General features: G+C 37.8%; 1 protein-coding gene across 1 annotated transcript in view; it reads right to left on the minus strand.

The window, feature by feature from the left end:
* The window catches only part of PPFIA2 (PTPRF interacting protein alpha 2), a 244,068-nt gene that overhangs the window by 119,804 nt on the left and 96,419 nt on the right, over window positions 1-27,845 (minus strand). Inside the window, exons 2-3 of the mRNA XM_068402092.1 lie at window positions 11,121-11,222; window positions 2,871-3,035 (exon numbers count right to left, since the gene is read on the minus strand). Of these exons, the coding sequence (XP_068258193.1) occupies window positions 2,871-3,035; window positions 11,121-11,222 (267 nt within the window). The remainder of the gene's footprint in view (window positions 1-2,870; window positions 3,036-11,120; window positions 11,223-27,845) is intronic.

The following is a 27,845-nucleotide window of genomic DNA, read 5'->3' on the forward strand; positions in this document are numbered from 1 at the left end:
GGGCTCCTCGGTACAAGAAAGACACTGACAGACTTCAATGAAGGCCCACCAAGTTGCTCATGGGCTGGAGCACATGGCATATGAAAAGAGGTTGAGAGAGCTGGGTCTGGTCAAACTTAAGAAGGGAAGGTTCATGGGAGACCTTATTGTTGTCTACAACTAGCTAACCAGATGTGGAGAAAACAAAGCCAGCTTCTTCTTGGAGATGCACAGTGATAGGACAAGAGGGAATAGGTGCAAGACTCAACAACAGAAACTCCAGCTAGGTATTATGGAAAAAAAATTACAATGAGTGTAGTGAAACACCAGAATAGGTTTTCTCCCTGGAGATATTCAGAAGTTGGTTAGACAGGACCCTAAGCAACCTGAAACAGTTGGCCCTGCTTTGAGCAGGAGGTTGGGCCCAATATCCTCGAGGAGGTCCAACCTACATTATTCTACTAATCTCTGAATAACTTCAAAGAATTTTCATAGGTGGATTAATAGCTTATTTCTGAAGGGTCTGAAACAAATCTAACTTAATAATTCTTCTGTCAAAGAAAGTGTAGAATAGATGACTCACATGCCATAGAGTTTTTTTTAGCACATTTGAGTGCATGCAGTCTTTTTTACTTCCATTATTTTTGAATAAAAATCCCAATAATGCTGAAAATGTGGTATAAAGTGATAGTATTATATTATCAGGTATCTGGATGATATATATAAATGTCTTTGATCCAGTCCTTCTAAAGAGAGATACTATGACATAAAGACATAATTTTATACAGGATTTGTACCTGAAAATCATGTGTGCTAGGTTTGTAACAAATTATTTTAAAATAATTTACTAAACTGCTTCCTTGTTTGATCTTGGAATGTTTTATAATAAAAATATGACATTATATCAAAATAAAAAAGGTTCAACGCATAGATGAATAGCACATAGGAAAAAGCAATTTTGGCCAATCAATTTTAAAACTTGTTTTATAATGTAATAAATCTCCTGTTAATAGGATTGCAGATGGCTGATTTTTTTACACTGATGATTATTATTACCACTGGGACAGAGACCCATTATATACATAAACCTGTGTCACTCTAAAATTTTTAAATTAACTGAATACTGATTTTAACTGTTACTTTAAAAAAGATATAAAAATAGAATTTTCAAGAATATAGGTCAAAATATTATATTTAGCTTTAATCTAATTCTGTGCAATAATTTTCAAAATGAGATGTAAAATAAACTGCATAGTACCTAAACACTAAAACATTCATAAAAGAAAATGTGTAAGAAGTACATAACTGCTGAACAAACAGAATATGTTTAAAGTTTAGTTCTTCTTATTTCTCATATTTATGCACATGGTGTCAAAAAGTATAAAAGCAGGAGAGCTCCCTACTCTCTTTATAGTTTTTAGCAATGTTTACAGTGTTGGATAAAGATCAAAGCTCAGACCATAACCCTATCAATCCTCAAAAGATATTTTTAATAATACAGGATTTTGTAAGTCTTAATGACATCAAAAAGCTTATTACAATTAATTGCTTACAGCAGCTGGAAGTCATTATATTTCCTTTTCTGGATTTTCTTTAAACATGCTTTCATGATATGTAACTGAATAGAATATATAACTAAAGAGAGATACCTAAACACAAAATAAATTTTGGTTTGGCATAAGTTCCTCAAATTCATTTAACTTTGAACCTGATAGTTAACCCAGTATGACTCATAACTCACAGTGTTTCACACCTTTATTATCAATGAAAAATAAATATTACTGTATAACTACAGCTACCCTTTCATAAAGCTGTTTCTTTTAATAATAGTTCCTTAAATACAGTCAACTTTCTGAGTATATTTCTGAATTTTAAAAAGTTAAATTTATTACTGTGAGACCATTGAACTTGTTCTACACAACACAGCTCAGCTGTGCAGTCAGCAGTTTCAGATGTTGTGCTGCCCAACGTCTCCCCTGCTCACCCAACCTTCTCAAACAGAGAAGCAACTCGGCCGCAGTGATGAGCCCAAGCAAATCAGCCAAGACAGACCCGAGAAGGAACTAGGTTCTTTGCTCATGAGCAATGGTTCTCATGAGCTCCCTGCATGTGCAGTTTTGAGACACTTACTAATTCAGATATACATCATTTTCTGAGCATATTGTTTCTAGACATGAACTCGATTTCTGAATTCATGTAAGCAATGCTCAAGGTGACACCTCATAGTTGTACAAAGTGTCATTCACAAAGAGAATCTTTCCAGCACAGGACACCCTCTTAATTAGCATGACTAGATGCACTTATCATCAGTGATTTTTATCTTGATTCTGCAAGCTCTTCATTACTTCTGATAACGAAGGATCTACTACTTATTTTAGGTTACCCTACTTGCAGAGGGAACATTGTGCTTATGTAGTAAATGCTAAAAACATCTCTGAAACTTAGGAGGATTTCCTCCTAAAAATTTTTAAGGGACAAGTTCCTTTATGTAGTTAGAAACATCTCATTCTGCCTTTTAACTCTTTCTGTTTTTAAAATTTGATATATTTACATTTTCTCAGCAATAACTTAAAAGCATATCATACAGACAATAAATTCCATGGTGTCATCTTTATTTAGTGCTAAATAGGAGAAGCATCTCTGACAGGGGTGAGATTTGCTTATTTTGAAAAGTCAGTACTATTGTATACAAAAGATAGCTAAAGTGACCTGAAGTGCATTACAGCTATTGGTCATACATTCTTACGGATTTCTCTGGGCACGTGTAAATGCTGTAAGTACAGGACATATTCCAAGAAGTAAATAAACAATACTGTTGCTCTGCTGCATCATAAGGCACAGATAAGTAAGTTAAAGAGTGTATTTTAGTAAGCTTTTTTTCCATACTGTACCTTTTCATCCAAAGCCTTGTGGTGCTCAAACAGAGATTTCAGAGCTTTGAGGACCTCAACTTCACTGGAAACTCCTGAGGGAGACTGTGCTTGCCGTTTCACCACTGTCATCCTCAGTGACCTTTCGTGTCTTGAGACAAGGCATTCCAAATGCTCCAGTAACAGCTATTGGATTTGATATAAAAGGTTATTAATTTTCATGCACCTAAATGCCATGGAAATTCTAACTACAAAGTGCATGGTACCAAATGGCAATTTTCTTGGTAACCTCATTGTAGGAGAGACTGACGGAATTTTTGACAACATTTCATGATTCTAAATCAGATGGAATAAGTAGAAAAACAGGAAATCTACTCATGATTTCACTTAAAACTCTACTACGAAAAGCAAGAACAACAAATCACTCAGCATGGGGTCACTATTTAACTAAATTAAGTACATATTTACAATATTATTTGTGATAGTAAATGAGGAGCATTAACAACCAAATAACAACAAAAGCCAGTCTAAAGCATCATGCAAAAATACTAAAGTAGATTATAATTAATTGACCCTAACTGTAATATATTTTAATTTATACTGGAAGTTACTGAACAAAATATGTAAAAGTAAACAGCATATTTTATTAAATTTTTAAGACTATTCATTCTAAATGCCACAGCTAATGGCATTTGTCACTAGCATGTGCTCTAAAATGTTCATTGTCTCTGTTGTATTACAAACATGATGGAAAACAAAAAAGTCCATAAAGAGAAATTTCAGTCTATTGTAAATATCTATAAAATAATCTGTATATAACCTATTGTAAAAACATATTATAATTATTTTTCATTATTACTCAGAGATTAAATGAAAAATTAAAACAATATGTTGATGTTGTATAGAAAATTCTCCATTTGTTTATACTTTCATAGGGCTACCATTGCTGTTCCTACTGTCTGAACACAAAAGAGAATTGGTTAGCTGTGAGGCTAAAGCAGGGCAGCTAAATTCATGAATCACAAAGCATATTAGATGTATTGTAATCACAACATACAATTATATCTAAGTCATTGAACTGGAAACTTGAAAGTTACATGGATAATTGTTTATTATTTCTCCTTCGAAGTGATTCTTAATATAGTTACTGCTAGTAAAGATACATATTTATTTGCAACTCAGTTATTCTCAGTCACAAAATGACCTTTATTGTTACATGAATTAATAGACATAGAAGCGCAAAACCGGAGTGTAATCACATTATAGTTGTAATATATTGCTATTAAGTCAGAAATTATTAGGGTTTGATGTTATCTTTTCTTCAGCATGGTTCTTGTGTCTGAATTTGCACCTGGTTATGTTACAATAACTGTGTTATTCACAAAAAATAGTGAACACCTATGCAAACAATGTTAATACATTAAGAATTGTAATGACTCCATGCAGTTCAAGAAAGGAGGGTATTTCTGCCATTTCTGAATTCAAGTGATGGCCTGTGTTTATCAAAAGCAAAATGAGCAAGAAATTCACAAGCTTTGTCATCCAATCCCCGTAGAGATGACAGCAGATATAGGTGGATTTTTAAGTATTTGAGGCAGTCCAAAGTAACAGGTAAATCTGAAGAGACCTCTTCATCATAGAGGCATTAGGAATTTGGTACGGTGCTGTGGTAAGCTTGTAACTCAGATGAGATCAGAATAGCTTGCAAATACTTAGAGTATTTCTGTTCATAGCAGTACTTAATACACAGTTAATTACTATCACGAATAGAACTGAATTTCTGAATTTTGTTCTAAATTCATATATCTTCATGATTTTTCTAGGCCACCTAGTTTACCCAAGAGATAGCTGGAGGAAAGTAAGTCAATAGTTGATTTCTAATGCTGCAACCTACTCTCTGCCCCATCTCTCCAAAGAGACTGTGTGGCTGCAACATTTCCTTCGCTCTGCAGCCAGACTCTACCCTGCTCCATAGCCCTAGGGTAGCCAGACTATGGCTCTCACCTGTGCTGTGGATTTACATTTCTCTACAGTCGTTCCCACTCACTGGTTGATCCTGTTAGAGCCTGGCTCACCCTGCTCTGTTGTGTGTCTTCTCTGTCTTTCTTAATGCAGAAATTTTTCAATGCATCATAGCTATCTCTGGAACAGTCTAAATGAAGTCAAAATGCTACGAATTTCTGGAGGAACTGGGGAAAAAAGGGAAAATGTCGAACCACAGTTGAGCTTTTACCATGGCCATTCCTTCCATAAGTCTGTGGTTGTCTGAAGCTCAAACTGACACCCACTAACACAGTCCAGAATAACAAAACCTTGGTAAATATTTTTTTTGCCTAACGCTGAGCAAATTTATCATATTTGATGCCCTACTACCCTAAACAACTTATCTTCCAGACAAACACTGTGATGTTCGGAAAGGAGAACTCCGAGAGCCTACGTGCAGGTCTCAGTTGGAAGGGAAAATGAGAAAATCTGGTTTAGGAGAGAAGAAAAATGATGGTGACACAGAATTCTTGACATGGAAAAAAATTCCACGACAGAGGAATTATACATAACCTATAGCACAGAGATAAATAAGGAACACAGGAAAAACACTAATATACACCCACCACCTCATTTTGAACTTACGTAGACAGGCAATCTCGATAGGGAATTTGAAGTCAGCATGGACAGAAGCAAGACAAGATCCTTACTAAGAGAAGGAAGAATGAAGATTGAAGAGAGTGATGAAGAGAGGAAAAAATTTAAACAGGGTTTCCAAGTATAAGAAGAGAGCAGAGTGGTGGGAACTCAGAATTTCTAATGGGGTGATCGTGGAGGAATTTACTGTGTGGAATGAACAGTGCAGCACCCTAGTCCTTTGTAGAGCAGCAGATAACATTTAACTTCAGATTGAGTTACTGCCATGTTTGAAACGTGCATAATATATAAAACTAAACCAATCAAAGTCATCCATTTAATATACACAAAAGCTAATTTTGCCTTTAGCTTAGAACTACCACTTTAGAGGTGACAAAGCCATATTTTAATGTCTGCATATATTTCATAGTCATTAAATAAAACAAGTCCAAAATATTGTGTTGCTTATTTTACTGTATAAATGTCACAGCTAAGTGTCAAAATACTCATGGAGAACTACTGCACTACTTGTGAACATTTCGTGCTTTTTCTTACTGTTTTATTCACTCAAGCTGCTTAGTTAGCAGTGGTTCATTTTTCTGGAAACTACCTCTGAACACTGGAATTCCCCTTACCGTCAGCCCTAAGAAAGCTCAAGAAGGTGTGCGGGCATAGATTTCCAGTTTACAGCAATTTCTTATTTTTGATTTTTTAACAAAAGTCAACTCTCTCTCTCCACAAATTCTGTGAGCACTGCTTACAGCAAATCCAGCTGAACAGAGAGTATTATTAACCAGGTCTCCCAGTGCCACATTATTCCCAGCCATGCTGACAGGGAAGAATAACCCAAGGGTTAGAACATCTGACTGTGACTGAGCACCTGATGGCAAATCCTTGCCCCCTGCTTTGCTGAAATGATACTGCTATTTTATCTATCTCTGGCCCAACTACAATTATAAAAAAAAGTGTAATAGATCTTCCCTACTTCGCTGGAAGACCAAGCGTAACTACACTGACAGAACTATGAAGTGTCCTGTTGCTACAATGATAGGAGAAGGGACATACAAACATATAAAATTGTCATTGAAGATAATGGTGCGTCCAAGCAATGTTTAACTTTAACAACTGAAGGAAATCACAATATCTTCTGGGCATGGGGGCATGTTGAGGACTTTCCTCCCTACATAATTCAAGAATTACTATTCCTAATATTTGTGAGAACACCATGAGATTTTACGTTGAAATAACATTGTAATAATATTGGTAGCTCGTTTAAACTAGAAATAATTGTTAGAAACAGCTTTAGGTATTTTAGTATGTTGCAGTTAAACTCTGGTATTAATAAACATCATGTGCTGCTGAGCATTTTATGCTCCTTCACACTGTGTCAAGCTGCTACAGTTGTTGAGCACTCAGAAGGACAGGCAAGATGCGAAGAAGAAGACGATCAACAGCAGCAGGCGGGACAGAATCACCCACGCATCATTGCTATGCTTTTCCTACTGGAAAGCATAAGCTTGACAATGAATTATGAAACAATCTGACAAGTGAATTTTACTCTGATGCTGGGCAAATTTTAGGATCTTCAAGATGATGTGCTGATAATTGTATCTTAGCTAAACGGGATGGAGGTTTCTGGAGCTCTAGACTCGTCATGAGCACAAAGAATGTTTAAAAATAATCATTTAAAGACTGAAAAGTACTCTAGGGCATATTTTGGGAGTGAATGAAGCATCTTTAAAATGCTAATTAGAAGTAAATCAACAAGAATAGAGAAATTAAAATATGCCCAGCTTTCTGTATTTCTCAAATCACTTCCAAAGCACTTATGGAAGTGATTGATTTCTGTGAAATGGAAATACATAGTTAAATTTAACAATATAAACTACATGTGTGTAGGTTATCACCTACTTATATTATACTATGCTATCATTGCTACATGGGTACTGATTTACATATGGAAAATGAAAAAAGTTAAAACATTCGCTTTTAGGAATGATGACTCACTAAGTTGAAATTAGTGTGACCAGGAGAGTTTGTATTTCTACAGGACCCACATTTTAATCAATATACAATATTTTATCTTTATTTTCAACAAACCTGATGATTTAAAAAAAAAAAAGTTCACAGGAGGATAATAAATGGAGAAATTAAAGAATCAGGACAGGGTGATGGAGAGGAAAGGAGAGGCATAAATAGTGGAATACAGGGAAAAAATATAAAAGATAAGGGATTTACTAAAATGAGACAGACTTATCTTAAGGGATTCGTTAGAGGAATGGGGCAACTCACTAAGAAGACAATTCTCTTTCGAGGTCTAGCTTAAAATTTCTCACCAGCACAGGCAAAATAGAATTTCCTTTCAGTCCATATTTAGCATGCACATTGTTCAGTGAATCTCCATCTCCGGTGCAAGCGGAGAAGACAAGTAAAATAAGCAGACATAGGGTTGAAGATTTATCTCTAAAACCAGTCACAAAATCAGTCATTTTCTTCAGCATTGTTTCACAGTGGTGGAAACCAATTGCACCCATGGTCAGCTGGGGTGACCTCAAATAGTTATACTGGTAAATTGCTGGTGAAAATCTTCCTTTGAAAAAACAAAGTTACAGCCTAACTACAAGATATATCCCATGTCCATCTTACTGTACGTCCAAGACAGAAAAGAAAATACTGGCAACCTAAAACCTTAATGGAAACAGACACACACAAAGCAAAAGTATGAAAGAAAATGTAATAATCTGGATAATGATACAAAGTAATAGAAATGAAGAAAAGGGTTTTTATGAGAATAATGAATACAAATATAATAACTATTAGATTACACAGTGTCTGAAAATACAGGTATTGAATTACTATATATTGCATATTACTATCTATTGTCACTCTGTTTTCTGTGACAGAAGTTCTTATTTTGAAAGAAGAAACACATGAGTCTAGAAGATAGATCATAATACTGAGGCAAAAAAAAGAAAATTACTGTCATTTACATTAGCGAAATAATGCTTTTGCCTTTACAGAACTTTAGAAAACAGTTATACTTATTTTCATGTGTATGATGTTTTCACACTATAAGAACTTATGTTACAATGTTTAAAAAAGAAAATAAAGTGCCTGTTTTAGTTTCAGCACCTATCAAACTGACTTAAGTAAAAGGCCCTCTAAGAAAACGAGCTAAATAAAGGTATTAAAACCACACTTTAAAAGATATTCTCAGAGCTCTCCAACACAATAAAAGGGAAATTTAATCATAAAATACAGGGTTAAGTTCTAATCTATGGGTATGATGAGGCTGCAGTGCATAGTTGAAGATGTTGGTCTCACCTCTGTGCCTGGCAAGATCATGGAGCAGATTCTCCTGGAAACTATACTGAGGCACATGGAAATCAAGGAGGTGATTGGTGACAGCCAACATGATTTCACTAAGGGCAAATCATGCCTGACAAATTTGGTGGCCTTCTACGACAGGGCTACAGAGCTGGTGGATAGGGGAAGAGCAACTGATGTCATCTACCTGGACTTGTGCAATTTCTTATACTTTTTCATAGCCTAAATCTTTTCATCTCCAATACCTAGCTCATTCTGAAAACACACTGATAGAGTTTGCTAATTTTAACTGCAAGGACTTCCCACAAAGATTATCACACTCTATAACTCTCGTTCGTTGGTATACGTTCTCCTGGAAAATCTCTTACTGATTTTTCTTTTACATAACACAAGAAACACAAGAATGGATGATCTTTAATTTTCTTGGTTTGCAAAGAAAGTGCCTATGACAGAGCTCAGTCTGACTTAGATGATGACTTGCAGTTGACTCATCTTCCTTTTCTCTCACAGTTTTTTAGGAAGTGACTATCTTTTGTTACTAGGCTGAACTGGAATTTTTGCTAGTCTGCAGTGCTTATATCAGACCGACAGTAAGTATTGGTACGCTGCAGTTTTAATATACCCAAGTTGGTGTTCAATGGGCTTTCTAGTGAAATGGATAAAGCATTGTGCTAGGCACTTTTGTGTGCATACTTATGAAGAACTTAGGACAACTGAGAAGGTGACATTGCAAATTTAGTTTGTATGGTGTTTTTTTCTGTAAAGAAAGGCAAACGGATATATGTTGTGCGAAGGAATGGGTATATGTAGATTATTGAATAGGTACAATTGAGTGTATATTTTAACTATATCTCCATATTCAAAAGTTTGTGCTGGAAATTAACACAAAGTATTCTTTACTCTACGTAGATTATTTTCTTAATTGACTTTCCTATTTTTACCTTAAATACTAAAATAACTGATACATGTAGCAGTTACTGATAATTTAAGCAGCTGTAGAAAGTCTTCAGATTCGTAGTTGAGATGATTTGCTAAACCTAAAGAACGCAGTGCAATTCCTATGTGTTTCTCCACCAATTAATTCTATTTTTGTCGGAGTCATTTTGGACTGTTTAGAATGTATAAAAGTCATGGGAGAAAAAGCAGGTTTCACCTATGTCTCCCATCACATTTCCCAAACCCATCACCTCTAAGACTTTTGTGCTAAATGTGATCAACTCTTGCATCTCCAAGCTAGCATGGATGTAGATGGGGCACCTTTGCCTCCTTGTAGGCATCTGTATTATCTGCCCTTCCTTGGATTTCTGAAGTCTATGGAACCCTGGTGCTATAGCTGGACAGAAGAAAGAAGGGAGAAATACCCTCTCTCAGTTCTTTTGTCATGTACATGGTTAGATTTCCTCCAGATGAGAAAGATGTCATCTGAGCAGCCAAAGTGCTATCAGTTTAGTGAGAGGAGGAAAACAGGAAGAGTTACCCAGATCACAGAAGAATGAAATATGGATATGAGTGTGGTGTTCAACCTCTCTGAGATCTATTCCATATGTTCATTACCATCCTGACTCTTGTCTGATCTGGGACCACTCCATCTCTTTTCTCACACCTTTCCACACCCCATAAAGGCTCCTCTGCTTCCTCTTCACTTTCAATTCTGCCTTTGCCCAGACACTTGCATGTACAAATTATGTTATTCTAAAAACCATTCTGTACACCATTTGAGAAATTTCAGAAGGTACTGTCACATATTCTTGTCCCCAGACAGAATAACATCTTCTGATTGAAGTAAAATATAGTATATTTAAGGGTGAAATCTTGTCCTCACTCAGCTCTATGGCAAATGACATTTACTTCAAGGGTCACATGGCTGAATACAAACTAAACAGCAGACTCATTGTGATATCTTCATCTCATCCTTATTCAGATCAAATCCAAGGCACAAGAGAAAGCTGGGTCTGTTGCAACCTTGTCCTTTGCCTTGATAAGAGATGAGGATGTGTGCAGGCTACTTATGCAGGCCCTGGGGCTTGGAAGGCTGTGTGAGTCCCTTGCTTTAGAAAACATTTAAACTGAATGTACTTACCATGTTATATAGAAAATCTGCTATTTTTGTAATATGTCTTGCTAACCCTTACAGTCATTTCCTCCGGGATTGTAGCATGGTAGACACGTCCTGTTACTTAGAACCTTTACAAGTCTCATGTGCTTATTAAAAGGCTGGAATTTTGTCTTCTTATTTATACAAATGAAGATCTAAATTTATATATAAGTATATTCCTCCTGCTTTACACATACATGATATTCAGAAAAGGTCTGCTGTATACTTACTCTTGTGTTGTTTCTTTCAGCTTTCAGTTCTGAAATCTCCTCCTCTTTTTCAAGCAGCTGTTCCCTGCATGCATTTAATTCTTTTGTCAGTGCAGCAAATTCCTGTGGAATAAAATTATATATGAAGTTACTCAAGATGTAAGCACTAGAATAATCAAATCCATATGCATTCTAGAGTTTGAGAATTTAAATAATATTTAGAAATCATCAACACAAACTAAAATAGCATATGTGAGCATCAGCATCTACCAAAACCATTTAAAGTCTGGGCATATCTAATAAAAATTGCCTATGGAAAACACTGATTTAAGTTTAGCAACAAAAGCAGGTTCAAGATGATGGTAACATCCCCCACACATAAGCTATCAGAACCACACCAGAAGAAGAACAGAACTGGCCTATTCCATAGCAACCACATTTCACAGCAACCACATTTCACACATAATGAGGCTCAACTCAACATATCCACTTAGTGAGTGCTCTTGCCTCTCTGTAAGGCAGCTGTGGCAATATGCCATGGGAGAAAAAAGTTAAGGTATTCACTGATCAAAATCTATCTAATATTAGATTAACTTAAGTAATAGGTGCATTGTGAAAAAAATACTCTCATTATTTTTACTTTATATTTGAATTTAACTATTAAAATGTATTTGGGCATTATAGTGAAAGGCTGTGATGAGTCAGAGCAATATCCATGTTTGTTAGTTTGGAGTGAGTTTCGTATGAAATAACAACACAAAATGAAACTGGATTTTAAGTTGCTCCTGATGTTAAGTTTTATACACACAACTAATAGATTTTCTGAAAAACACATTTTTCAGTTGTCAAAATTCCTATTAAAATGTCTTGATTTTACCATTGCTGTTATTCTTCAACAATATACATAAATTTTTGTCTATACAAAGGGCAATCACAGATTTGTCACTCATTTCAATAATGAAAAGATTTCATTCCATATGTGTTTATTTTTGACAGGCACAACATATACTAAACTGTAGTGGCTAATTTTATCCTTTATAGCAAAAAGATGCTACATGTCTCATGAAAACAGGGATGCAAAAGATGAAAAGCCTTTAAAATTTGTGATCACATGTCAGAAAAAAAAGTCTTGATGAACAGCATTGCTGATTAACAAAGATATATACATATTTTTAAATATTAAGTTAATTTTAGTTTGACCAAAATAGTCAGTGCTTAAGAGCACCCACAAGCAGCTAGAGTTAAACTGAAGTAATTCTTAATTGCTCACCCCCTCCCCCAAAAAGAAAGCAGTTTAAGAAAAAAACACGTCCAGGTGGCTGGACATCAGCCAGCAGGATGAAGCTCAGACTAAATCTACTTATTTAAGACAAAAGCTAGCAATGATCTCAAAGGGCTCGGTTTGCTGCTTCCCCTCAAGTTGCTGAAAGAAGCTTTTATCTGAACTAAAGTGCTGTTCAACAGAAGTTTGGTAGGTATTCCTAGGCTCTTTCTGTTTTAATCAAGTTTCTAAATAGTTAATGGTATATGTTATTATTAATGATATATTAAAAAGTATTCAAACAGATTTCAAGTGATATTCTGACAATGTGTAACTCAGGGTTTTTTTTCACTTTTCAGCAGCTGGAACTGGATTCACAGTAAACCTCCATGCAAATTGCATAGTAGTAAGGAAAGTGGGTTTTGTTTTAGAGATTAGTTACCGATAACATGAACCATGTAGTGATGTTTTGTGTCATACCTCCTAGTCGGTATTTTCTTTTTACACCCTAGTGGTCAAGAACTTGTAAGGCTTTGATAACAACAGCATACTTTGATGTTAAAGCCCTTAATTTAGCTTTGAAAATGAGATTTAAATTTTAAAACTCCTCTCTCACTTTTCAAAAGTATCATTAAAACTTCTGCCTGTAGGTCTTACTCTAGGATTCAAAAACTGCCAGTCCAGCAGTGTTATTCCGTCCAGAATTTCTTTTAAAAAACTCCTGTCCTTAAGGCTATAACTAATGTTACATACCAAATGAAAATATCATATTTAATAGAAAGCCAACAATCTCAAGTCAGATTGAATCAGAATTTTGAAGCACAAAACCACACATACACACATATTTTTTTCTTTATATTCCTCTAAGAGAAACTTTACAGTGTTACAGGGTGGAACTCTTGTTACCAATTTACATGCAGTTTATACACACGGCTAAGTGTCTATAACACTTTCAGAATCTCACAGAATAAACTTTCTGTGTAATCTGTGTAGTAAGTTGTTGTTATTTACTTTTTCTCATGTCTTAGTATTGTTTCAGTTGGAATTAAAATAGACATTTTGCCATATGCTTGGGCATCTGGGTAGGTGACAGGTGGTGAAAAGGATAACAAGTATCATCTGGTGACTTACAGTTCCAGTTTCTAACTACAGCAAGGCAAAGCAGTCTGATAACATGCTTTTGTTGCCTTGCTTGGAGACAGAAAAAGATATGAGTTTATCAAATTGTACATCTTTTGCTGTGCCAAGGCAAGCCTCCTACCAGCAGTACAGTCCCTAATGCTTTGGTCAATATAATCTCAAATAATTAAGGAATGGAATTCCTACTAGTTTGCTGAGCAGCATGGAGCTTATTCTTAGGGAAATTTATTTTGGTCATCAGCTTAAGTTTTCCCCTGCTTAAAAACAAATCATTACTCAAAATTCTGCTCCCAGAGAGTCCCATACCTAACACAGTGTCCTCTCTGCCTTGAAATATCTTCAGCTTATAGTCATAATAACTATTAGCATCCACTTCAGCTGGGCTACCTGTGTCCAGTATTTTAGACCTTTTTACTTGAGTCACTGACATAGCCAATTGAAGCCTTTTAATTATTCAGTAGCTGCTGCTCTCAGAAATTCCTCTGTGCTCTTGACATACCTGCAGTACCAGCATTTACAACAGTCACCTCTTTGTACCTCTGGAGTGAAAGTGGCCAACTTTCTCTCTTCATCTGAAGTACTGCTCAGTTGTCAAGAGCTTTGACTTCTCAGTTGTCAAGAGTTTTGACTTCTCTGAATCGAATGATGACAGAAAGAGGGTTTTTTTTCTTGGTGTTTAAATCATAAGCCTTTTACAGGGAAAGCCTCAAAGTAAAATTGAGTTTTCCTTAGAGCTTTACAAATTATTATTTCTGTCACATCTGCTTTGATGAATTAATAACTAGGATAAAACCTCACAACAACTTGCTTTTCAATTCATTCTTCCAAAACTACAAATAAAACTCATTTTAAATAAACCCTTTTCATCCAAGGTATCCCTGAGATATGACAACATAACATGCCAGGGAACATGTTTCTCCTACAGGTTAGAAGCAAAGCAAAGCATATTTTTGTTTTACCCAATTATGTAATAAATAATATGTGATGATAACGACCTCTGCTCTTGCAATTCCCTCCGATATATACAGGATCAAGGGAATACTGTCATCTGGAATTATTATTTGCAGCAGAAATCTTGCATGGTCAGTCATACTTTGGGAGCCCTGAAGGTAGTATCTGTCGCATAACTAACATGATTTGACAGGCACAACTGCACTCTTAAAGCTTATGTGGAAGTTGTGTTGCTATAAAGCTAATTAAGGACTAAAGTGAATTACAATGATATGAAAATTATTCAGTTGATTGCACTATTTTTATACTATACTATGGCATCAGGACACTAACAAAATTATTTCATAATAAACAACACAAGAAAGAGTTTTGGTTTTGCCATCTGAATAAACATAATCTCGGAGCCGATCTTATCTGCTCTTTCTCTTTTTGTCTTAATACTTGGGCTATAACACTCAGCCTGACTGAAAAATAGCTGACTCAAAATGACAGCTCTTCATTTATACCATGTTTATCTGTGAAGAGATAAAGGCAGAAGCCTTGAAAACAAATTCAACAGAAATTTGTAGTCACTGAAAGGACTGCTAGGGGTTACAAATAAAAAAAAAAAGTCAAGGACTTCCCCTGGTGAAGCAGCTGAGATACAGTCAGCAGAGGCTGGAGGGTGTCCGGGAGAGTGGGAGGCCATCAGGACAGGCAGGCTGACAACGCTGCCACATGTGTTGGCAGCAGGACTGTGCAGGGGAGGCATACCACAGCTCCCTTACCATTAAATCCCTGCCTCTAGGGGCTGGCTTAACAAATGCTGGTTTCTTCGCTTATTGTTCCTAGGAGAGGCCTGCAGAGTTTATTTTTTATGACCTAATATGCAGAAAACATATATAACTAGTCTCCAAGCTGAGGGTATGCCACAGGAATTATGAGACCTCCTAGCTGCAACGCTCAACTCTTCAGCCTGTGTATATAGTCCAGTACAGAGTGAGTTGAAATGAAAATACAAACAGCCTCTCACCATCCTCACAAAAAAAAAACAAAACACCAAACACCCTACTGAAAGAAAGAAGAAATTTTGTAAGACAAAAAAAAAAAAAAGCCATAAAATTCTGTTTCAGAGACACTGGGGAGATTGGGCTAAAAATCTGCTCCTCTGGATTTTCCATCTTTGAACCACAGTTCACTTCAGGAATGAATGAGTGAACTAATCTCTGCATGGAGAAAGAATGGTAAGGCTTTATAATTTTTATTTTACATTCAACACAAGCTATGTCAACTGATTTGCTTTCCTACAAATGTAGATGCAGCTCATTTAACATAGGAAACTGCTATCTACTACAATTCCCTCGGAGTTGTAACCTTTCATTTACTATGTTTTCATCCAATCCAATTCTGTAAAAAAAAAAATGGTGCCTTCTTTTTTTCTTACTATTCCTTCATTGGAAATATTGCTGGAAGTTCTCCACGCTTTTTAAATGACTAAGGATTTATTTTAGCAATTTTGCCATTACCAACACACAGATTTCAACCTTGTTGACTCTTATCAACAAACAAAACACTACAAAATTCTGAATGTAATTCACTGTTTATCTTCTTACTTCAAAGAGCCATAATAATAGTCCTTGATTCTAGATTGGGTTGAATGCAAGATTTAAATATGTGGGTTTGGCGTCTCTTCTGAAATGTTTATTGTTATAGTACTGCTCAAAACGAGAGTTCATTTGCACACAAGTTTTAGGTTGAAAAACATGTACCCTGAAATATTGTATTGTAACAGGACCCAGGTAAAAAAACCCAGGAAATCTCTTTGGATCTCAGGACTAAAATTTTGGTCTCTTCATACATAAAAAAGTCATACTTCCAAAATTGTAGAGTAGTCTCTGAATTAGTCTCTTAAAAATATTATCAGATCAGTTTGCACTATGATGCTGTTTGCATGGAGAGTTTTCTGTACTTCACAAGTAAATGTAAGCAAAATTGATTTAGTCTCCCTTTCCCCCATTTTTATGCGGTGGGGTTTTTTTTTTTTTCCCCTTCAAGAAAATTGGCCACCAGTAGAAAATTATACAATAAATAATATGATGTGAGCGGGCCACATCATGTTGAACTACTGAATCTCTAATTTGAACTGAGTGTTATTTTGTTTGACTCACATCATGCTTCCACAGACAGCAAATAAGGTGCTTTTCTTCAGGTGTGATCTTAGTGGCTCTTACCTAGCCATTAAACATATTCCAAACTATCAAGGAATTACCAACGCTGATTTGGGTTATTTATCGGTCTACAAGACATCTAAAATGTGGAAAGTGTGATTAAATGTGACAGTGTGAGAGTTCATTAATTCACACAGAAAAACGAAGAGGATGAGATTTCGGTTATGTAAGAGAGAGTGGACTTGTGACCCCACATTCTATAATTTTACATTTTTTTTCAGAAATGTGGGCACTGCCTGAAATTCTGAAATATGCAAACACTTATCCACACATAAGCACATAGTCAATGCTCCTTGGAAGAAAGAAAAAAACTTTTCAGAGGCTCAGAGCCAATGTTAACATCTACAAGAATTAATAATCCCAATACATTCACTGAACAGAAAATGGGACAAATGGAGAACTGCTATATAGCTTTCCATCACGAAGGATTTCCTTATTTACTCAGTTGAATCTACATCAGATTTTGAAGTAAGTCTTGTGAGTATTTACTTATTCAGCCATTGCTTTCTGTGTAGAAGAAATCATTTCAAACTAGTGCAGCCTCTCTGTGGACGGCCTGATATTGTGAATGAATTATTTACCATTATGACTGTGGTCCTAAATTAATCCAGATATAATTTCTGAGCAAAAAGAAAATCCCCCAAATTCTCTTTCAGTACCTTAAAAAAAACCCCGCCAACAAACTTACTTCCAGAATAAACCCAAAAAGAATAATAGAGAACTAAGTATTATACTAGATAAAATTTATATATCTGATTAAGGCCATTGAACATATTGAATGGATTTGGATATACATATTTTGGTTTAGCTTTGCAGTATATGTAACCTGACTTTTATAGAAATGTCATCTAAATTCAACAGCTGTATCAGGTTACTTTCATGATTTTTTATGAGAACAAGAGTACCAAAGTATTCAAAATTATATTTCAAAAGTCAACCAAAAAGAAACTTTAAATGTTATCTGTTTAAATGTTAGTCCATGTGATAGTACTTCTAGATAAATTTAAAGATAATGGGAAGAATGTACCAGCGTCAGGATTTATGATGTACTCTGCCTAACTGTCCTGGTATAGAGTGGTTAGAAAGCAGCCCGGCGGAAAGAGACCTGGGGGTGCTGATCGACAGCCAGCTAAACATGAGCAAGCAGTGTGCCCAGGTGGCCAAGAAGGCCAATGGCATCCTGGCCTCTATTAGGAATAGTGTAGCCAGCCGGTCTAGGGAAGTGATCGTCCCTCTCTACTCGGCACTGGTGAGGCCGCATCTTGAATACTGTGTCCAGTTCTGGGCCCCGCACTTCAAGAAAGATGTTGAGGTGTTGGAGCGAGTCCAGAGGAGGGCGACCAAGCTGGTGAAGGGTCTGGAGGAACGGCTGAGGGAGCTGGGGTTGTTTAGCCTGGAGAAGAGGAGGCTCCGAGGTGACCTTATTGCAGTCTACAACTACCTGAAGGGAGGTTGCAGTGAAGTGGGAGTTGGCCTCTTCTCCCAGGCAACTAGTGATAGGACAAGAGGACACAGCCTCCAGCTTCGCCAGGGGAGGTTCAGGTTGGACATCAGGAAGAATTTCTTTTCAGAAAGGGTTATTAGACATTGGAATGGGCTGCCCAGGGAGGTGGTGGAGTCACCATCTCTGGATGTGTTTAAGAAAAGACTGGACATGGCACTTAGTGCCATGGTCTAGTTGACAGGGTGGTGTAAGGGCAACGGTTGGACTCGATGATCCCTGAGGTCTCTTCCAACCTGGTTGATTCTGTGATTCTGTGATTCTGTGACAACAGATTTTTACTTTTTTACCTAAGATTTCCTGTGTTCTGTGAGACTCTTCAGATTATGATAGCAGATGTGAGTGCACAAAAGCTTAAAAAAATGATCTCAAGCACAAGGCAGTAGATGCTAAAAATTCAACGTTCCTTATTTGTCACCCTTAGTATCAACCTATAAAGCTTGAGGCTTCAAAGGACTTGACAGCCTCCATCCATAAAAAAGTAAATATTAAAGATTATATAAATATAGACTACTTTTTAATATTTATTATTATAATGTAGCAAATTCAATTATACCAAACTAGAGCCATTCTCACATATTTATGAACAAGAATGAAATTAAAGTCCTTTTTTTTTTCCATAAAAAAAAGCAAACGGAAAATTTGAAGGTCTCTTGTTTTGCAGTTCATGTTAATCAGACTGGTTCAATTTGGAATAGATACCACAGTGAAGGACAGCATACTCTCCTACGTTGAAAATAACAGTTGTGTCTTCAGTGCTTTGCTCCTGACTGGTGGGAACACTGAGGCACTGAGACTCTATAACCAAATTAAACAGCTGTTGGATTATTACTGAAATGGGATGGGATAAAACACCACTCATAAACATCTGTAAATACAATAAAGCTGAATTTCTAATTCAGGTGGGTGACTTTTAAACAGCTCATAATATTATAGATAGCAGAGGATGAAACTGTAGACTGGCTTACAATGTGTTTTAGTCATATTTCAGAATGTTCTACGATACATACTGTATTCTGTAGAAGTATCACTCATGTAAGACACTATGGCAGCACAATTTTCAGAAGTGTGATGAGAGTGTTGCTAGTTGGGGCTGTAGAGATTTTTTCTTCAAATCATAGTACTGAAGTATGGAAGGGAAACAGCTATATAATAAGGGAAATTGCACCATAAACTTTTTTTCCATTTAATAATCAATGCCTTTGTTTTACAGATATTTGTATTCACTTCTTCTAAAAGTACATAAATAATTTGCAGATGTAGTTATGTTGCAGACTAGAGTATATTATTATTTTCAAATTACACTCTTTAACATGAAAGATATTTGTTATCAGTATGTCTTGATTGATTAAATATTTTACTGCATCAAAACTGATGACAAATTACTACACCACAGTTAGAAATTTACCATCTACCAATAAAGAGCAAAATATGGTCTAAAATGGCAGACTATGAATATTTTATAAAATAATTTTATGGAAAGTGGGGTTGATTTTATTCCAATTCATCAGAAATATATTTTTCCAGATAGCTAAATACTAAATATGTGAAACGGTCACAGAGCAGTAGCATAAGCGAAGAATAAATTGCTGTATTGAATTACAAGACTACAATCTCCCATTGCCAGCAGTGTTTTATTTTATGCTTATCATCCTATATTTTTTTTTGCAAAATTAAAATAAACACAAAGTTATAAAGGGAATTACCCTGGACAATATGCAAATTAGTAAAGCACTTTACGGACTGAGCAATGGCTTTAGCACATACACGCATACATACAACTCTCATGATAAGGCAGATTGAGGTCAGTACATGGCCCTAAGAAATAACCTAAAATAAATTCTGCCAGAGAGGATATATGAAGGCTCACTGTAAGAAGCAACACATACCAGTAAACAGAATAGGCCTTGTCTTATAATGTTGGTAAGGAATGTGCAGCTTATTTTTGTGCCCATTCCAGCTTACAAATCTTGATTTTTAGCCTGCCTGACTCACTTCGCAAACTCTTTACTTCTCTAGCTTCAACTTCTTTCTCCACACAGCATCTTTTTGTTTTCTTCCAGGCCAACTTGACAAAATACAGCATGACCTTTCCTTCTCCCTCATTTTGGGGAACACATACTGTTCTGACACTTGTCTCCTTCCCTTCTTCCTCAGCATTGTCTCTGAGTAAATTTTACCCATGATCACTCTTTCAGTTATTAATAATAGGTCAACAAGTCTGCTGTTTCAATCCAGAACACATCCTTCCTTCCACAGTAAAATAATATTTTTCCCCTTTCAGAATTTGAAATAGCATAGTAAATAACTGACATTAAATAATTTAATATTTTAAATATAGTTAAATTTTTTTCATCACTTTATAAAATCAAGTGAAAAGTATCTCATATTTTCGCTGTTTTCCACTGTTTCACATTTTTTTATGAATTTGCTCACTGTGTAAAAAATTATAGAAAAGGAGGACAGAGAAAATGTAAACATGCTTAATTCTATTATTTTGAATAACAACCCCCAAACTTCAGTATATTATACATACTCAATTCTAACAAAAAATCATTAAGTTAAAAAGTTGGGTCTTTTCTTCTTTTTTATCAGAAAAAGATTTGTCAAGCTAAAAACAGAAGCAAGTCTTCTAACGGACCTCATCCATCAACTGATCTCTTCACATAACCTGTATTTTATCTTTTTCCTGGCAAGAATAGGTGCTAGCTGATACTGATATCAAATTTTCTGCGTCGGATTTATCTCACCTAATTTGAAAGGCATGTTGTATTAAAATCTATATCCAAGCTGGTCACCCAAGAGCAGCAAAGGGGAATAAAGGTACTTTTAGGATGTGATTGACTCAACATGCTATAGATATCTCTTTTGGGTTGAAAAGAACTACACCTTTGAACTCGTTATTTTTCTATACAGGCAATTGGGAAAACTACCTCTTCTATATCATAGATGTCTTCTTCTGTTCTGACCGGACCGAGCCTAACTAAAGTTTGTTTGAGAGAAGTAAATAAAATTCCCAACTTCAGCTATCAGGGATCACTTTATAGTTGGTATTGCTGGTGGCAATCACCTTCCCTAGCCCACCCTCAAAAATAAAATTGTGGAAATAACAAATATAAATTGGTAGTAATTATCCCATTCTTCTAGGTGCTAGTATTCAAGTGGAGCTGTATGGGGTCGTTTGGTTCTTGGGGAAGATAACAAGACAAGTGACCAGAGTCAAGATGAACTCCAGGAAGTTCAAATGAGAATATAATGAAATGTAGGGGAGAGGACATCTGTAAGATGGTTTAAAAAGGACAGATTGTTTTCTCCAGAAAAGAGAAGTTTAACTGGGGACAAAGTAATGTTGCTCCAACAATTAAAAGGTTGTTTGTTATAATGACAAGAGTGATTACTCTCTGCATGCACTGAGAGTGGGGCATAAATAACCAGGTTAAATTGCAGCTAAGGCAGTTCAGGGCGGTATTAGGAAAATTCTTTATACGAATAGTTAAGCAACAAACCTGGCTATACAGGAATTGTGTAGTGACACGCTTTCAGTGACAATTCAGACAAATATCTGTGAGGGTTTATGATCTTGTCTCAAAGAATGAAGATGGAGTAAATGACATTTGGAAGGTATTTCCATTTTTTGAGTCCATGACAATGAATCCATATATACAGTTTCACTACTGTGAATTCTACTTTACTTTCTATTGGTGGATCCTTTAATTTAGATTACTACAGTATATATTGACTTTTATGATTAAATTGCATTTACACATAGCACTTTCTTGGTGTCTTTGTTGGAATTAATTAAAGGCATGGATTTCATTAACTTGCTTTCATTTGCTAAGAAATGTAAGATATAAGTGGTCAGTTTTGTAGAAATGTTTTATTGATCTTTACACTGAAAACAAATTACTTTTCCTTCTTGTGTTGCTTGGCTCTCTGTCCAGTTAGTCTAAACCGTTACAGAATCACAGAATCAACCAGGTTGGAAGAGACCTCAGGGATCACTGAGTCCAACCGTTGCCCTTACACCACCCTGTCAACTAGACCATGGCACTAAGTGCCATGTCCAGTCTTTTCTTAAACACATCCAGAGATGGTGACTCCACCACCTCCCTGGGCAGCCCATTCCAATGTCTAATAACCCTTTCTGAAAAGAAATTCTTCCTGATGTCCAACCTGAACCTCCCCTGGCGAAGCTGGAGGCTGTGTCCTCTTGTCCTATCGCTAGTTGCCTGAGAGAAGAGGCCAACTCCCACTTCACTGCAACCTCCCTTCAGGTAGTTGTAGACTGCAATAAGGTCACCTCGGAGCCTCCTCTTCTCCAGGCTAAACAACCCCAGCTCCCTCAGCCGTTCCTTGTAGGTCAGACCCTCCAGACCCTTCACCAGCTTGGTCGCCCTCCTCTGGACTCGCTCCAACACCTCAACATCTTTCTTGAAGTGCGGGGCCCAGAACTGGACACAGTATTCAAGATGCGGCCTCACCAGTGCCGAGTAGAGAGGGACGATCACTTCCCTAGACCGGCTGGCTACACTATTCCTAATAGAGGCCAGGATGCCATTGGCCTTCTTGGCCACCTGGGCACACTGCTTGCTCATGCTTAGCTGGCTGTCGATCAGCACCCCCAGGTCTCTTTCCGCCGGGCCGCTTTCTAACCGCTCTTCCCCCAGCCTGTAGCGCTGCAGGGGGTTGTTGTGGCCGAAGTGTAAGACCCGGCACTTGTTCTTGTTGAACCTCATGCCGTTGGTCTCGGCCCATCTATCTAACCTGTCCAAATCCCTCTGTAGGGCCTTCCTACCCTCCAGCAGATCGACACTGCCACCCAGCTTGGTGTCATCTGCAAATTTGCTGAGGGTGCACTCAATCCCTACATCTAGATCATCTATAAAGATATTGAACAGCACCGGCCCCAGAACTGAGCCCTAGGGAACACCGCTAGTGACCGGCCGCCAGTTGGACTTTGCCCCATTCACCACCACTCTCTGGGCTCGGCCAGCCAGCCAGTTTTTAACCCATTGAAGAGTCCACCCATCCAAGCCCCGGGCAGCCAGTTTGTCCAGGAGGATGCTGTGGGAGACAGTGTCGAATGCCTTACTGAAGTCTAGATAGACTACATCCACAGCCCTGCCCTCATCTACTAAGCGGGTCACTTGGTCATAGAAGGAGACCAGGTTGGTCGAGCAGGACCTGCCTTTCATGAATCCATGTTGGCTGGCCCCGATGCCCCGATTGTCCTGCATGTGCTGTGTAATGGCACTCAGGATGATCTCTTCCATCACCTTGCCTGGCACCGAGGTCAGGCTGACAGGCCTATAGTTCCCTGGATCGTCCTTCCGACCCTTCTTGTAGATGGGCGTTACGTTTGCTAATTTCCAGTCAGCTGGAACTTCTCCAGTTAACCAGGACTGCCGGTAGATAATAGAGAGTGGTTTGGCAAGTTCATTTGCCAGTTCTTTCATTACTCTGGGGTGAATCCCATCCAGGCCCATAGCCTTGTGGGTGTCCAACTGGCACAGCAGGTCACTAACCATCTCCTCCTGGATCATGGGCGGTTCACACAGCCCCCCATCCCTAACTTCAGGCTCTGGTGGCCGAGTCTCCTGAGGACAACCGGTCTTGACATTAAAGACCGAGGCAAAGAAGGCATTGAGCACCTCTGCCTTTTCCTCATCCCCTGACACTACACTACCCTCCTCATTCAGCAAGTGGTGGAGGCTCTCCTTGACCCTCCTTTTGCTGTCGATGTATTTGTAAAAGTTTTTTTTGTTATCTTTGACTGTAGCAGCCAAATCGAGCTCTAATTGAGCTTTGGCCCTTCTAATCTTCTCCCTACATGACCTGGCCACGTCCGTATAGACCTCCCAAGTTACCCGACCCTTCTTCCAGAGCAAGTAGGCTCTCTTTTTTTCCTTAAGTTCTAGTCTAAGTTCACTGTTTAACCAGGCCAGTCTTTTTCCCCGACGGCTTGTCTTCCTACAGACTGGGACAGCCTGCTCCTGAATATTTAGCAATTCCCTTTTGAAGCATGTCCAGCCTTCCTGGACTCCTTTGCCCTTCAGGACCGACTCCCAAGGGACTCGGTCCACCAGCCTCTTAAACAGGCTAAAGTCAGCCCGCCGGAAATCTAAGGCAGAAGTTCTACTCTTGCCCCTCCTTACTTCCCCCACTACCGAAAACTCTAACATTTCATGGTCACTACTCCCAAGACGGCCACCGACCCTCACATCTCCCACTAGTCCTTCTCTGTTCACAAACAACTGGTCAAGCAGGGCCCCTCCTCTAGTGGGCTCATTTACCACTTGCATGAGGAAGTTGTCCTCCACACATTCGAGGAATCTAATACCCACAAAGTACAAATATGTACCTCAAGAAGGAATCCCAATTTTGCTCTTTCCAGCAATCTAATAAAACATTTAGCTTTTTACAATAGAAGTAACATTAAAATTTGCTCAAACCTTGTCTTACATACTGACATTGTTAACAGTAATCTTTCATTTGGTCTATACTATTAAAATGAACTTCAAAAACTTCAGTAGATAAAACAAGACAATTAGTTGCAGACATTCTTCATCAAGAAATATGATGAACCAGTGACGAGTGGTGTTCCTTAGGGGTCAGTATTGGGACTGGTCCTGTTTAACATCTTTGTCGTCGACATGGACAGTGGGATTGAGTGCACCCTCAGCAAGTTTGCCGACGACACCAAGCTGTGAGGTGTGGTCGACACACTGGAGGGAAGGGATGCCATCCAGAGGGACCTTGACAGGCTTGAGAGCTGGGCCTGTGCAAACTGCATGAAGTTCAACAAGGCCAAGTGCAAGGTCCTGCATGTGGGTTGGGGCAATCCCAAGCACAAATACAGTCTGAGTGGAGAATGGATTGAGAGCAGCCCTGAGGAGAAGGACTTGGGGGTGATGGTTGACGAGAAGCTCAACATGAGCCAGCAGTGCGTGCTTGCAGCTCAGAAGGCCAACCGCATCCTAGGCTGCATCAAAAGAAGCGTGGCCAGCAGGTCGAGGGAGGTGATTCTGCCCCTTTACTCCGCTCTTGTGAGACCCCACCTGGAGTACTGCGTTCAGCTCTGGGGCCCCCAACAAAAGAAGGACATGGAGCTGTTGGAGCAAGTCCAGAGGAGGGCCACAAAGATGATCAGAGGGCTGGTGCACCTCTCCTACGAAGACAGGCTGAGAGAGTTGGGGCTCTTCAGCCTGGAGAAGAGAAGGCTCTGGGGAGCCCTCATAGAAGCCTTCCACTACCTGAAGGGGGCCTACAGGAAAGCTGGAGAGGGGCTATTTACAAGGACAAGTAGTGACAGGACGAGGGGGAATGGTTTTAAACTGAAAGAGGGTAGATTTACATTAGATATTAGGAAGAAATTCTTTACTGTGAGGGTGGTGAGACACTGGCACAGGTTGCCCAGAGAAGCTGTGTCTGCCCCCTCCCTGGCAGTGTTTAAGGCCAGGTTGGATGAGGCTTTGAGCAACCTGGTCTAGAGGAAAGGTGTCCCTGCCTGTGGCAGGGGGGTTGGAACTAGATGATCTTTAAGGTCCCTTCCAACCCAAACCATTCTATGATTCTGTGATTCTATGAATAGGTAATTACTGACATAGACTTTGTCCTGAGGAAAAGTACACAAAATGTAATTACAGATGCCAAGAACACCAAATTAAGGAATGGCGTCTTCTATATGAGAAATTGCACAACCAATAAAGATCTGACTAGCGTCTGTGCCTCACATATTAAAGATAAAGGAATAACAAAACATCTTAAAATGATGTTAGCATTCAGACACTGGGAATTTCATTCATATGCTGTCACCCACTACTGAAGTCTTTTTAAAGCTTTTCCTTTTTTTTTCTTTTTTAAGAATATGGGATAAGTGATGTAAAACACATAGCAGTTTTTCAATTCTGAAAATATAGTGAGTAAACTTATCTTTTTCTTTCTAAACAAAGAAGTTGATAAAGCCTGGGAGTTAATAGAGGTAATAATAAAAATATTTGTTATCCTTAAAGGATTTTGTTTATTCTGAGTCAGCAAAAATAATAGAGAGAGTCTTGTTGATTTCAGAAAAACAGGACACCAAATCAGAAATTTTGAGGAAAGGATGTTTTCGCTGATGTTCAATAATGCCCTGCATTCATGAAAGGAAAAAAAAATTATAAATTACATCTTCTATACACAGTGTACTCTTGGGTATGAGAAGTAGTTCAATATATATGAAAAAATACTGCTTATCAAGAGCTCTGCAGGACTCCAGTGATTGAACTCGATAAATAAGAAGTGTACATCAAAATAAGGTCTCATCAGCTATAAACTTTTCAGCCATCCACCGGACAGGTGGTCCAGAGGCTGATTGTGCTCAGAGCCCAGACACTCCATGCCTCTCTGTTCACATCTTGTTATTTAGCCCTTTGGGCATGGGTAGTGCCTGTGCAATGCCAGAGAGCAGCATGACTACCAGCAGGACAGTACCTCAAAATTGGGACCTAGTCCGTGACTTCTAAAAAGTGGTGTGGTATCTGTTCTGATGACAGATGTATACACATTCTTGAGTTTTCTCGCATGTATTGCCAGAACTACTCACGTATGCATATGATCACCTCACATAAACACTGCACAATATATGAACTAGAAGAAAGTTTTGTTAATTTAGTTATATAACTTAGATGACTCCACTTAACACTATCCGTGTTTCTCCATCAAAAGGAAAATTCAGAAATGGGCAGACACAGAGGTTTGGTTGGTTTTTGTTTTAAGTTATGTTTAAAATATTTACTACAACTGTGTGCTACATAAAGGTTTGCTACCTAATCTTCACACACACACCTCAGAAGCAGTTGGGCTTGTTTGAAGTGTGACTGTCACTTTGAAAACTATATGAGATTTGCTGATCCAGATCTAGCGCTCTAAATGAAAGTTACACTTCAAACAAGCCCAGGTGCCTTTGAGGTGCTGCAGAGCTACTGTTTCTATGTGAAGTTCATTATCCTACTACATTACTACCAATTCAGTGTTACACCTGGGTATGAGAAGCTTGTGGATGCAGAGAAATCAAACTGAATCACAATGGTGGAAAAATGGTAAAGGTTCTAGCTTCTAAATAGTCAGTCCCTAGACCTAACCCATCAATTCTTTGAAGCCCTGTATTAAACTTCATGCTTGCCCTGATAAACTGATAAGCAATTAATAGCTAATAGAAATTAACTTGCTCAAACTGCTTATTCTGTCAGGTTTCTGAATGTGGCTAATGCTTTCTTTGAGGGGCAGCTGGGCAAAAGGAGGAGATAAATTTGTAAATAATTATCTGGAAGTATTTCTTCAATAAACTGGAAAGCAAATAAAAGTAAATAAAGGAATTTCCTTTCACTCATCAGCTATTTGGTGTGTCTATGAAAAAAAATAGTCATCATGTGAGAAAGCTGAGAAAAAAGCGATCATTGCAATCAGGAGGATACTAAAATACAGTGAAAAGCAAAACTTAATAGATAACAGTCTTTCCAGAAGACAATTTCTTGTACTAGTTTAAAGTTCATAAAACCAAATGGTTGCTTGTTTGCATAAATTGCCAGCAAAACTCTATAGTAAGCTGTTTATGTTAAACATTTACCTTTTAGTTCCTTTGTAAAAGGGGAAATTTTCTTATAACTGTAGAGAAATACTTCAATCAAGAAAAAAGGGATTCAGTA

The sequence above is a fragment of the Nyctibius grandis genome, chromosome 5, assembly GCF_013368605.1.
Source record: "Nyctibius grandis isolate bNycGra1 chromosome 5, bNycGra1.pri, whole genome shotgun sequence".
Lineage (NCBI taxonomy): Eukaryota > Metazoa > Chordata > Aves > Nyctibiiformes > Nyctibiidae > Nyctibius > Nyctibius grandis.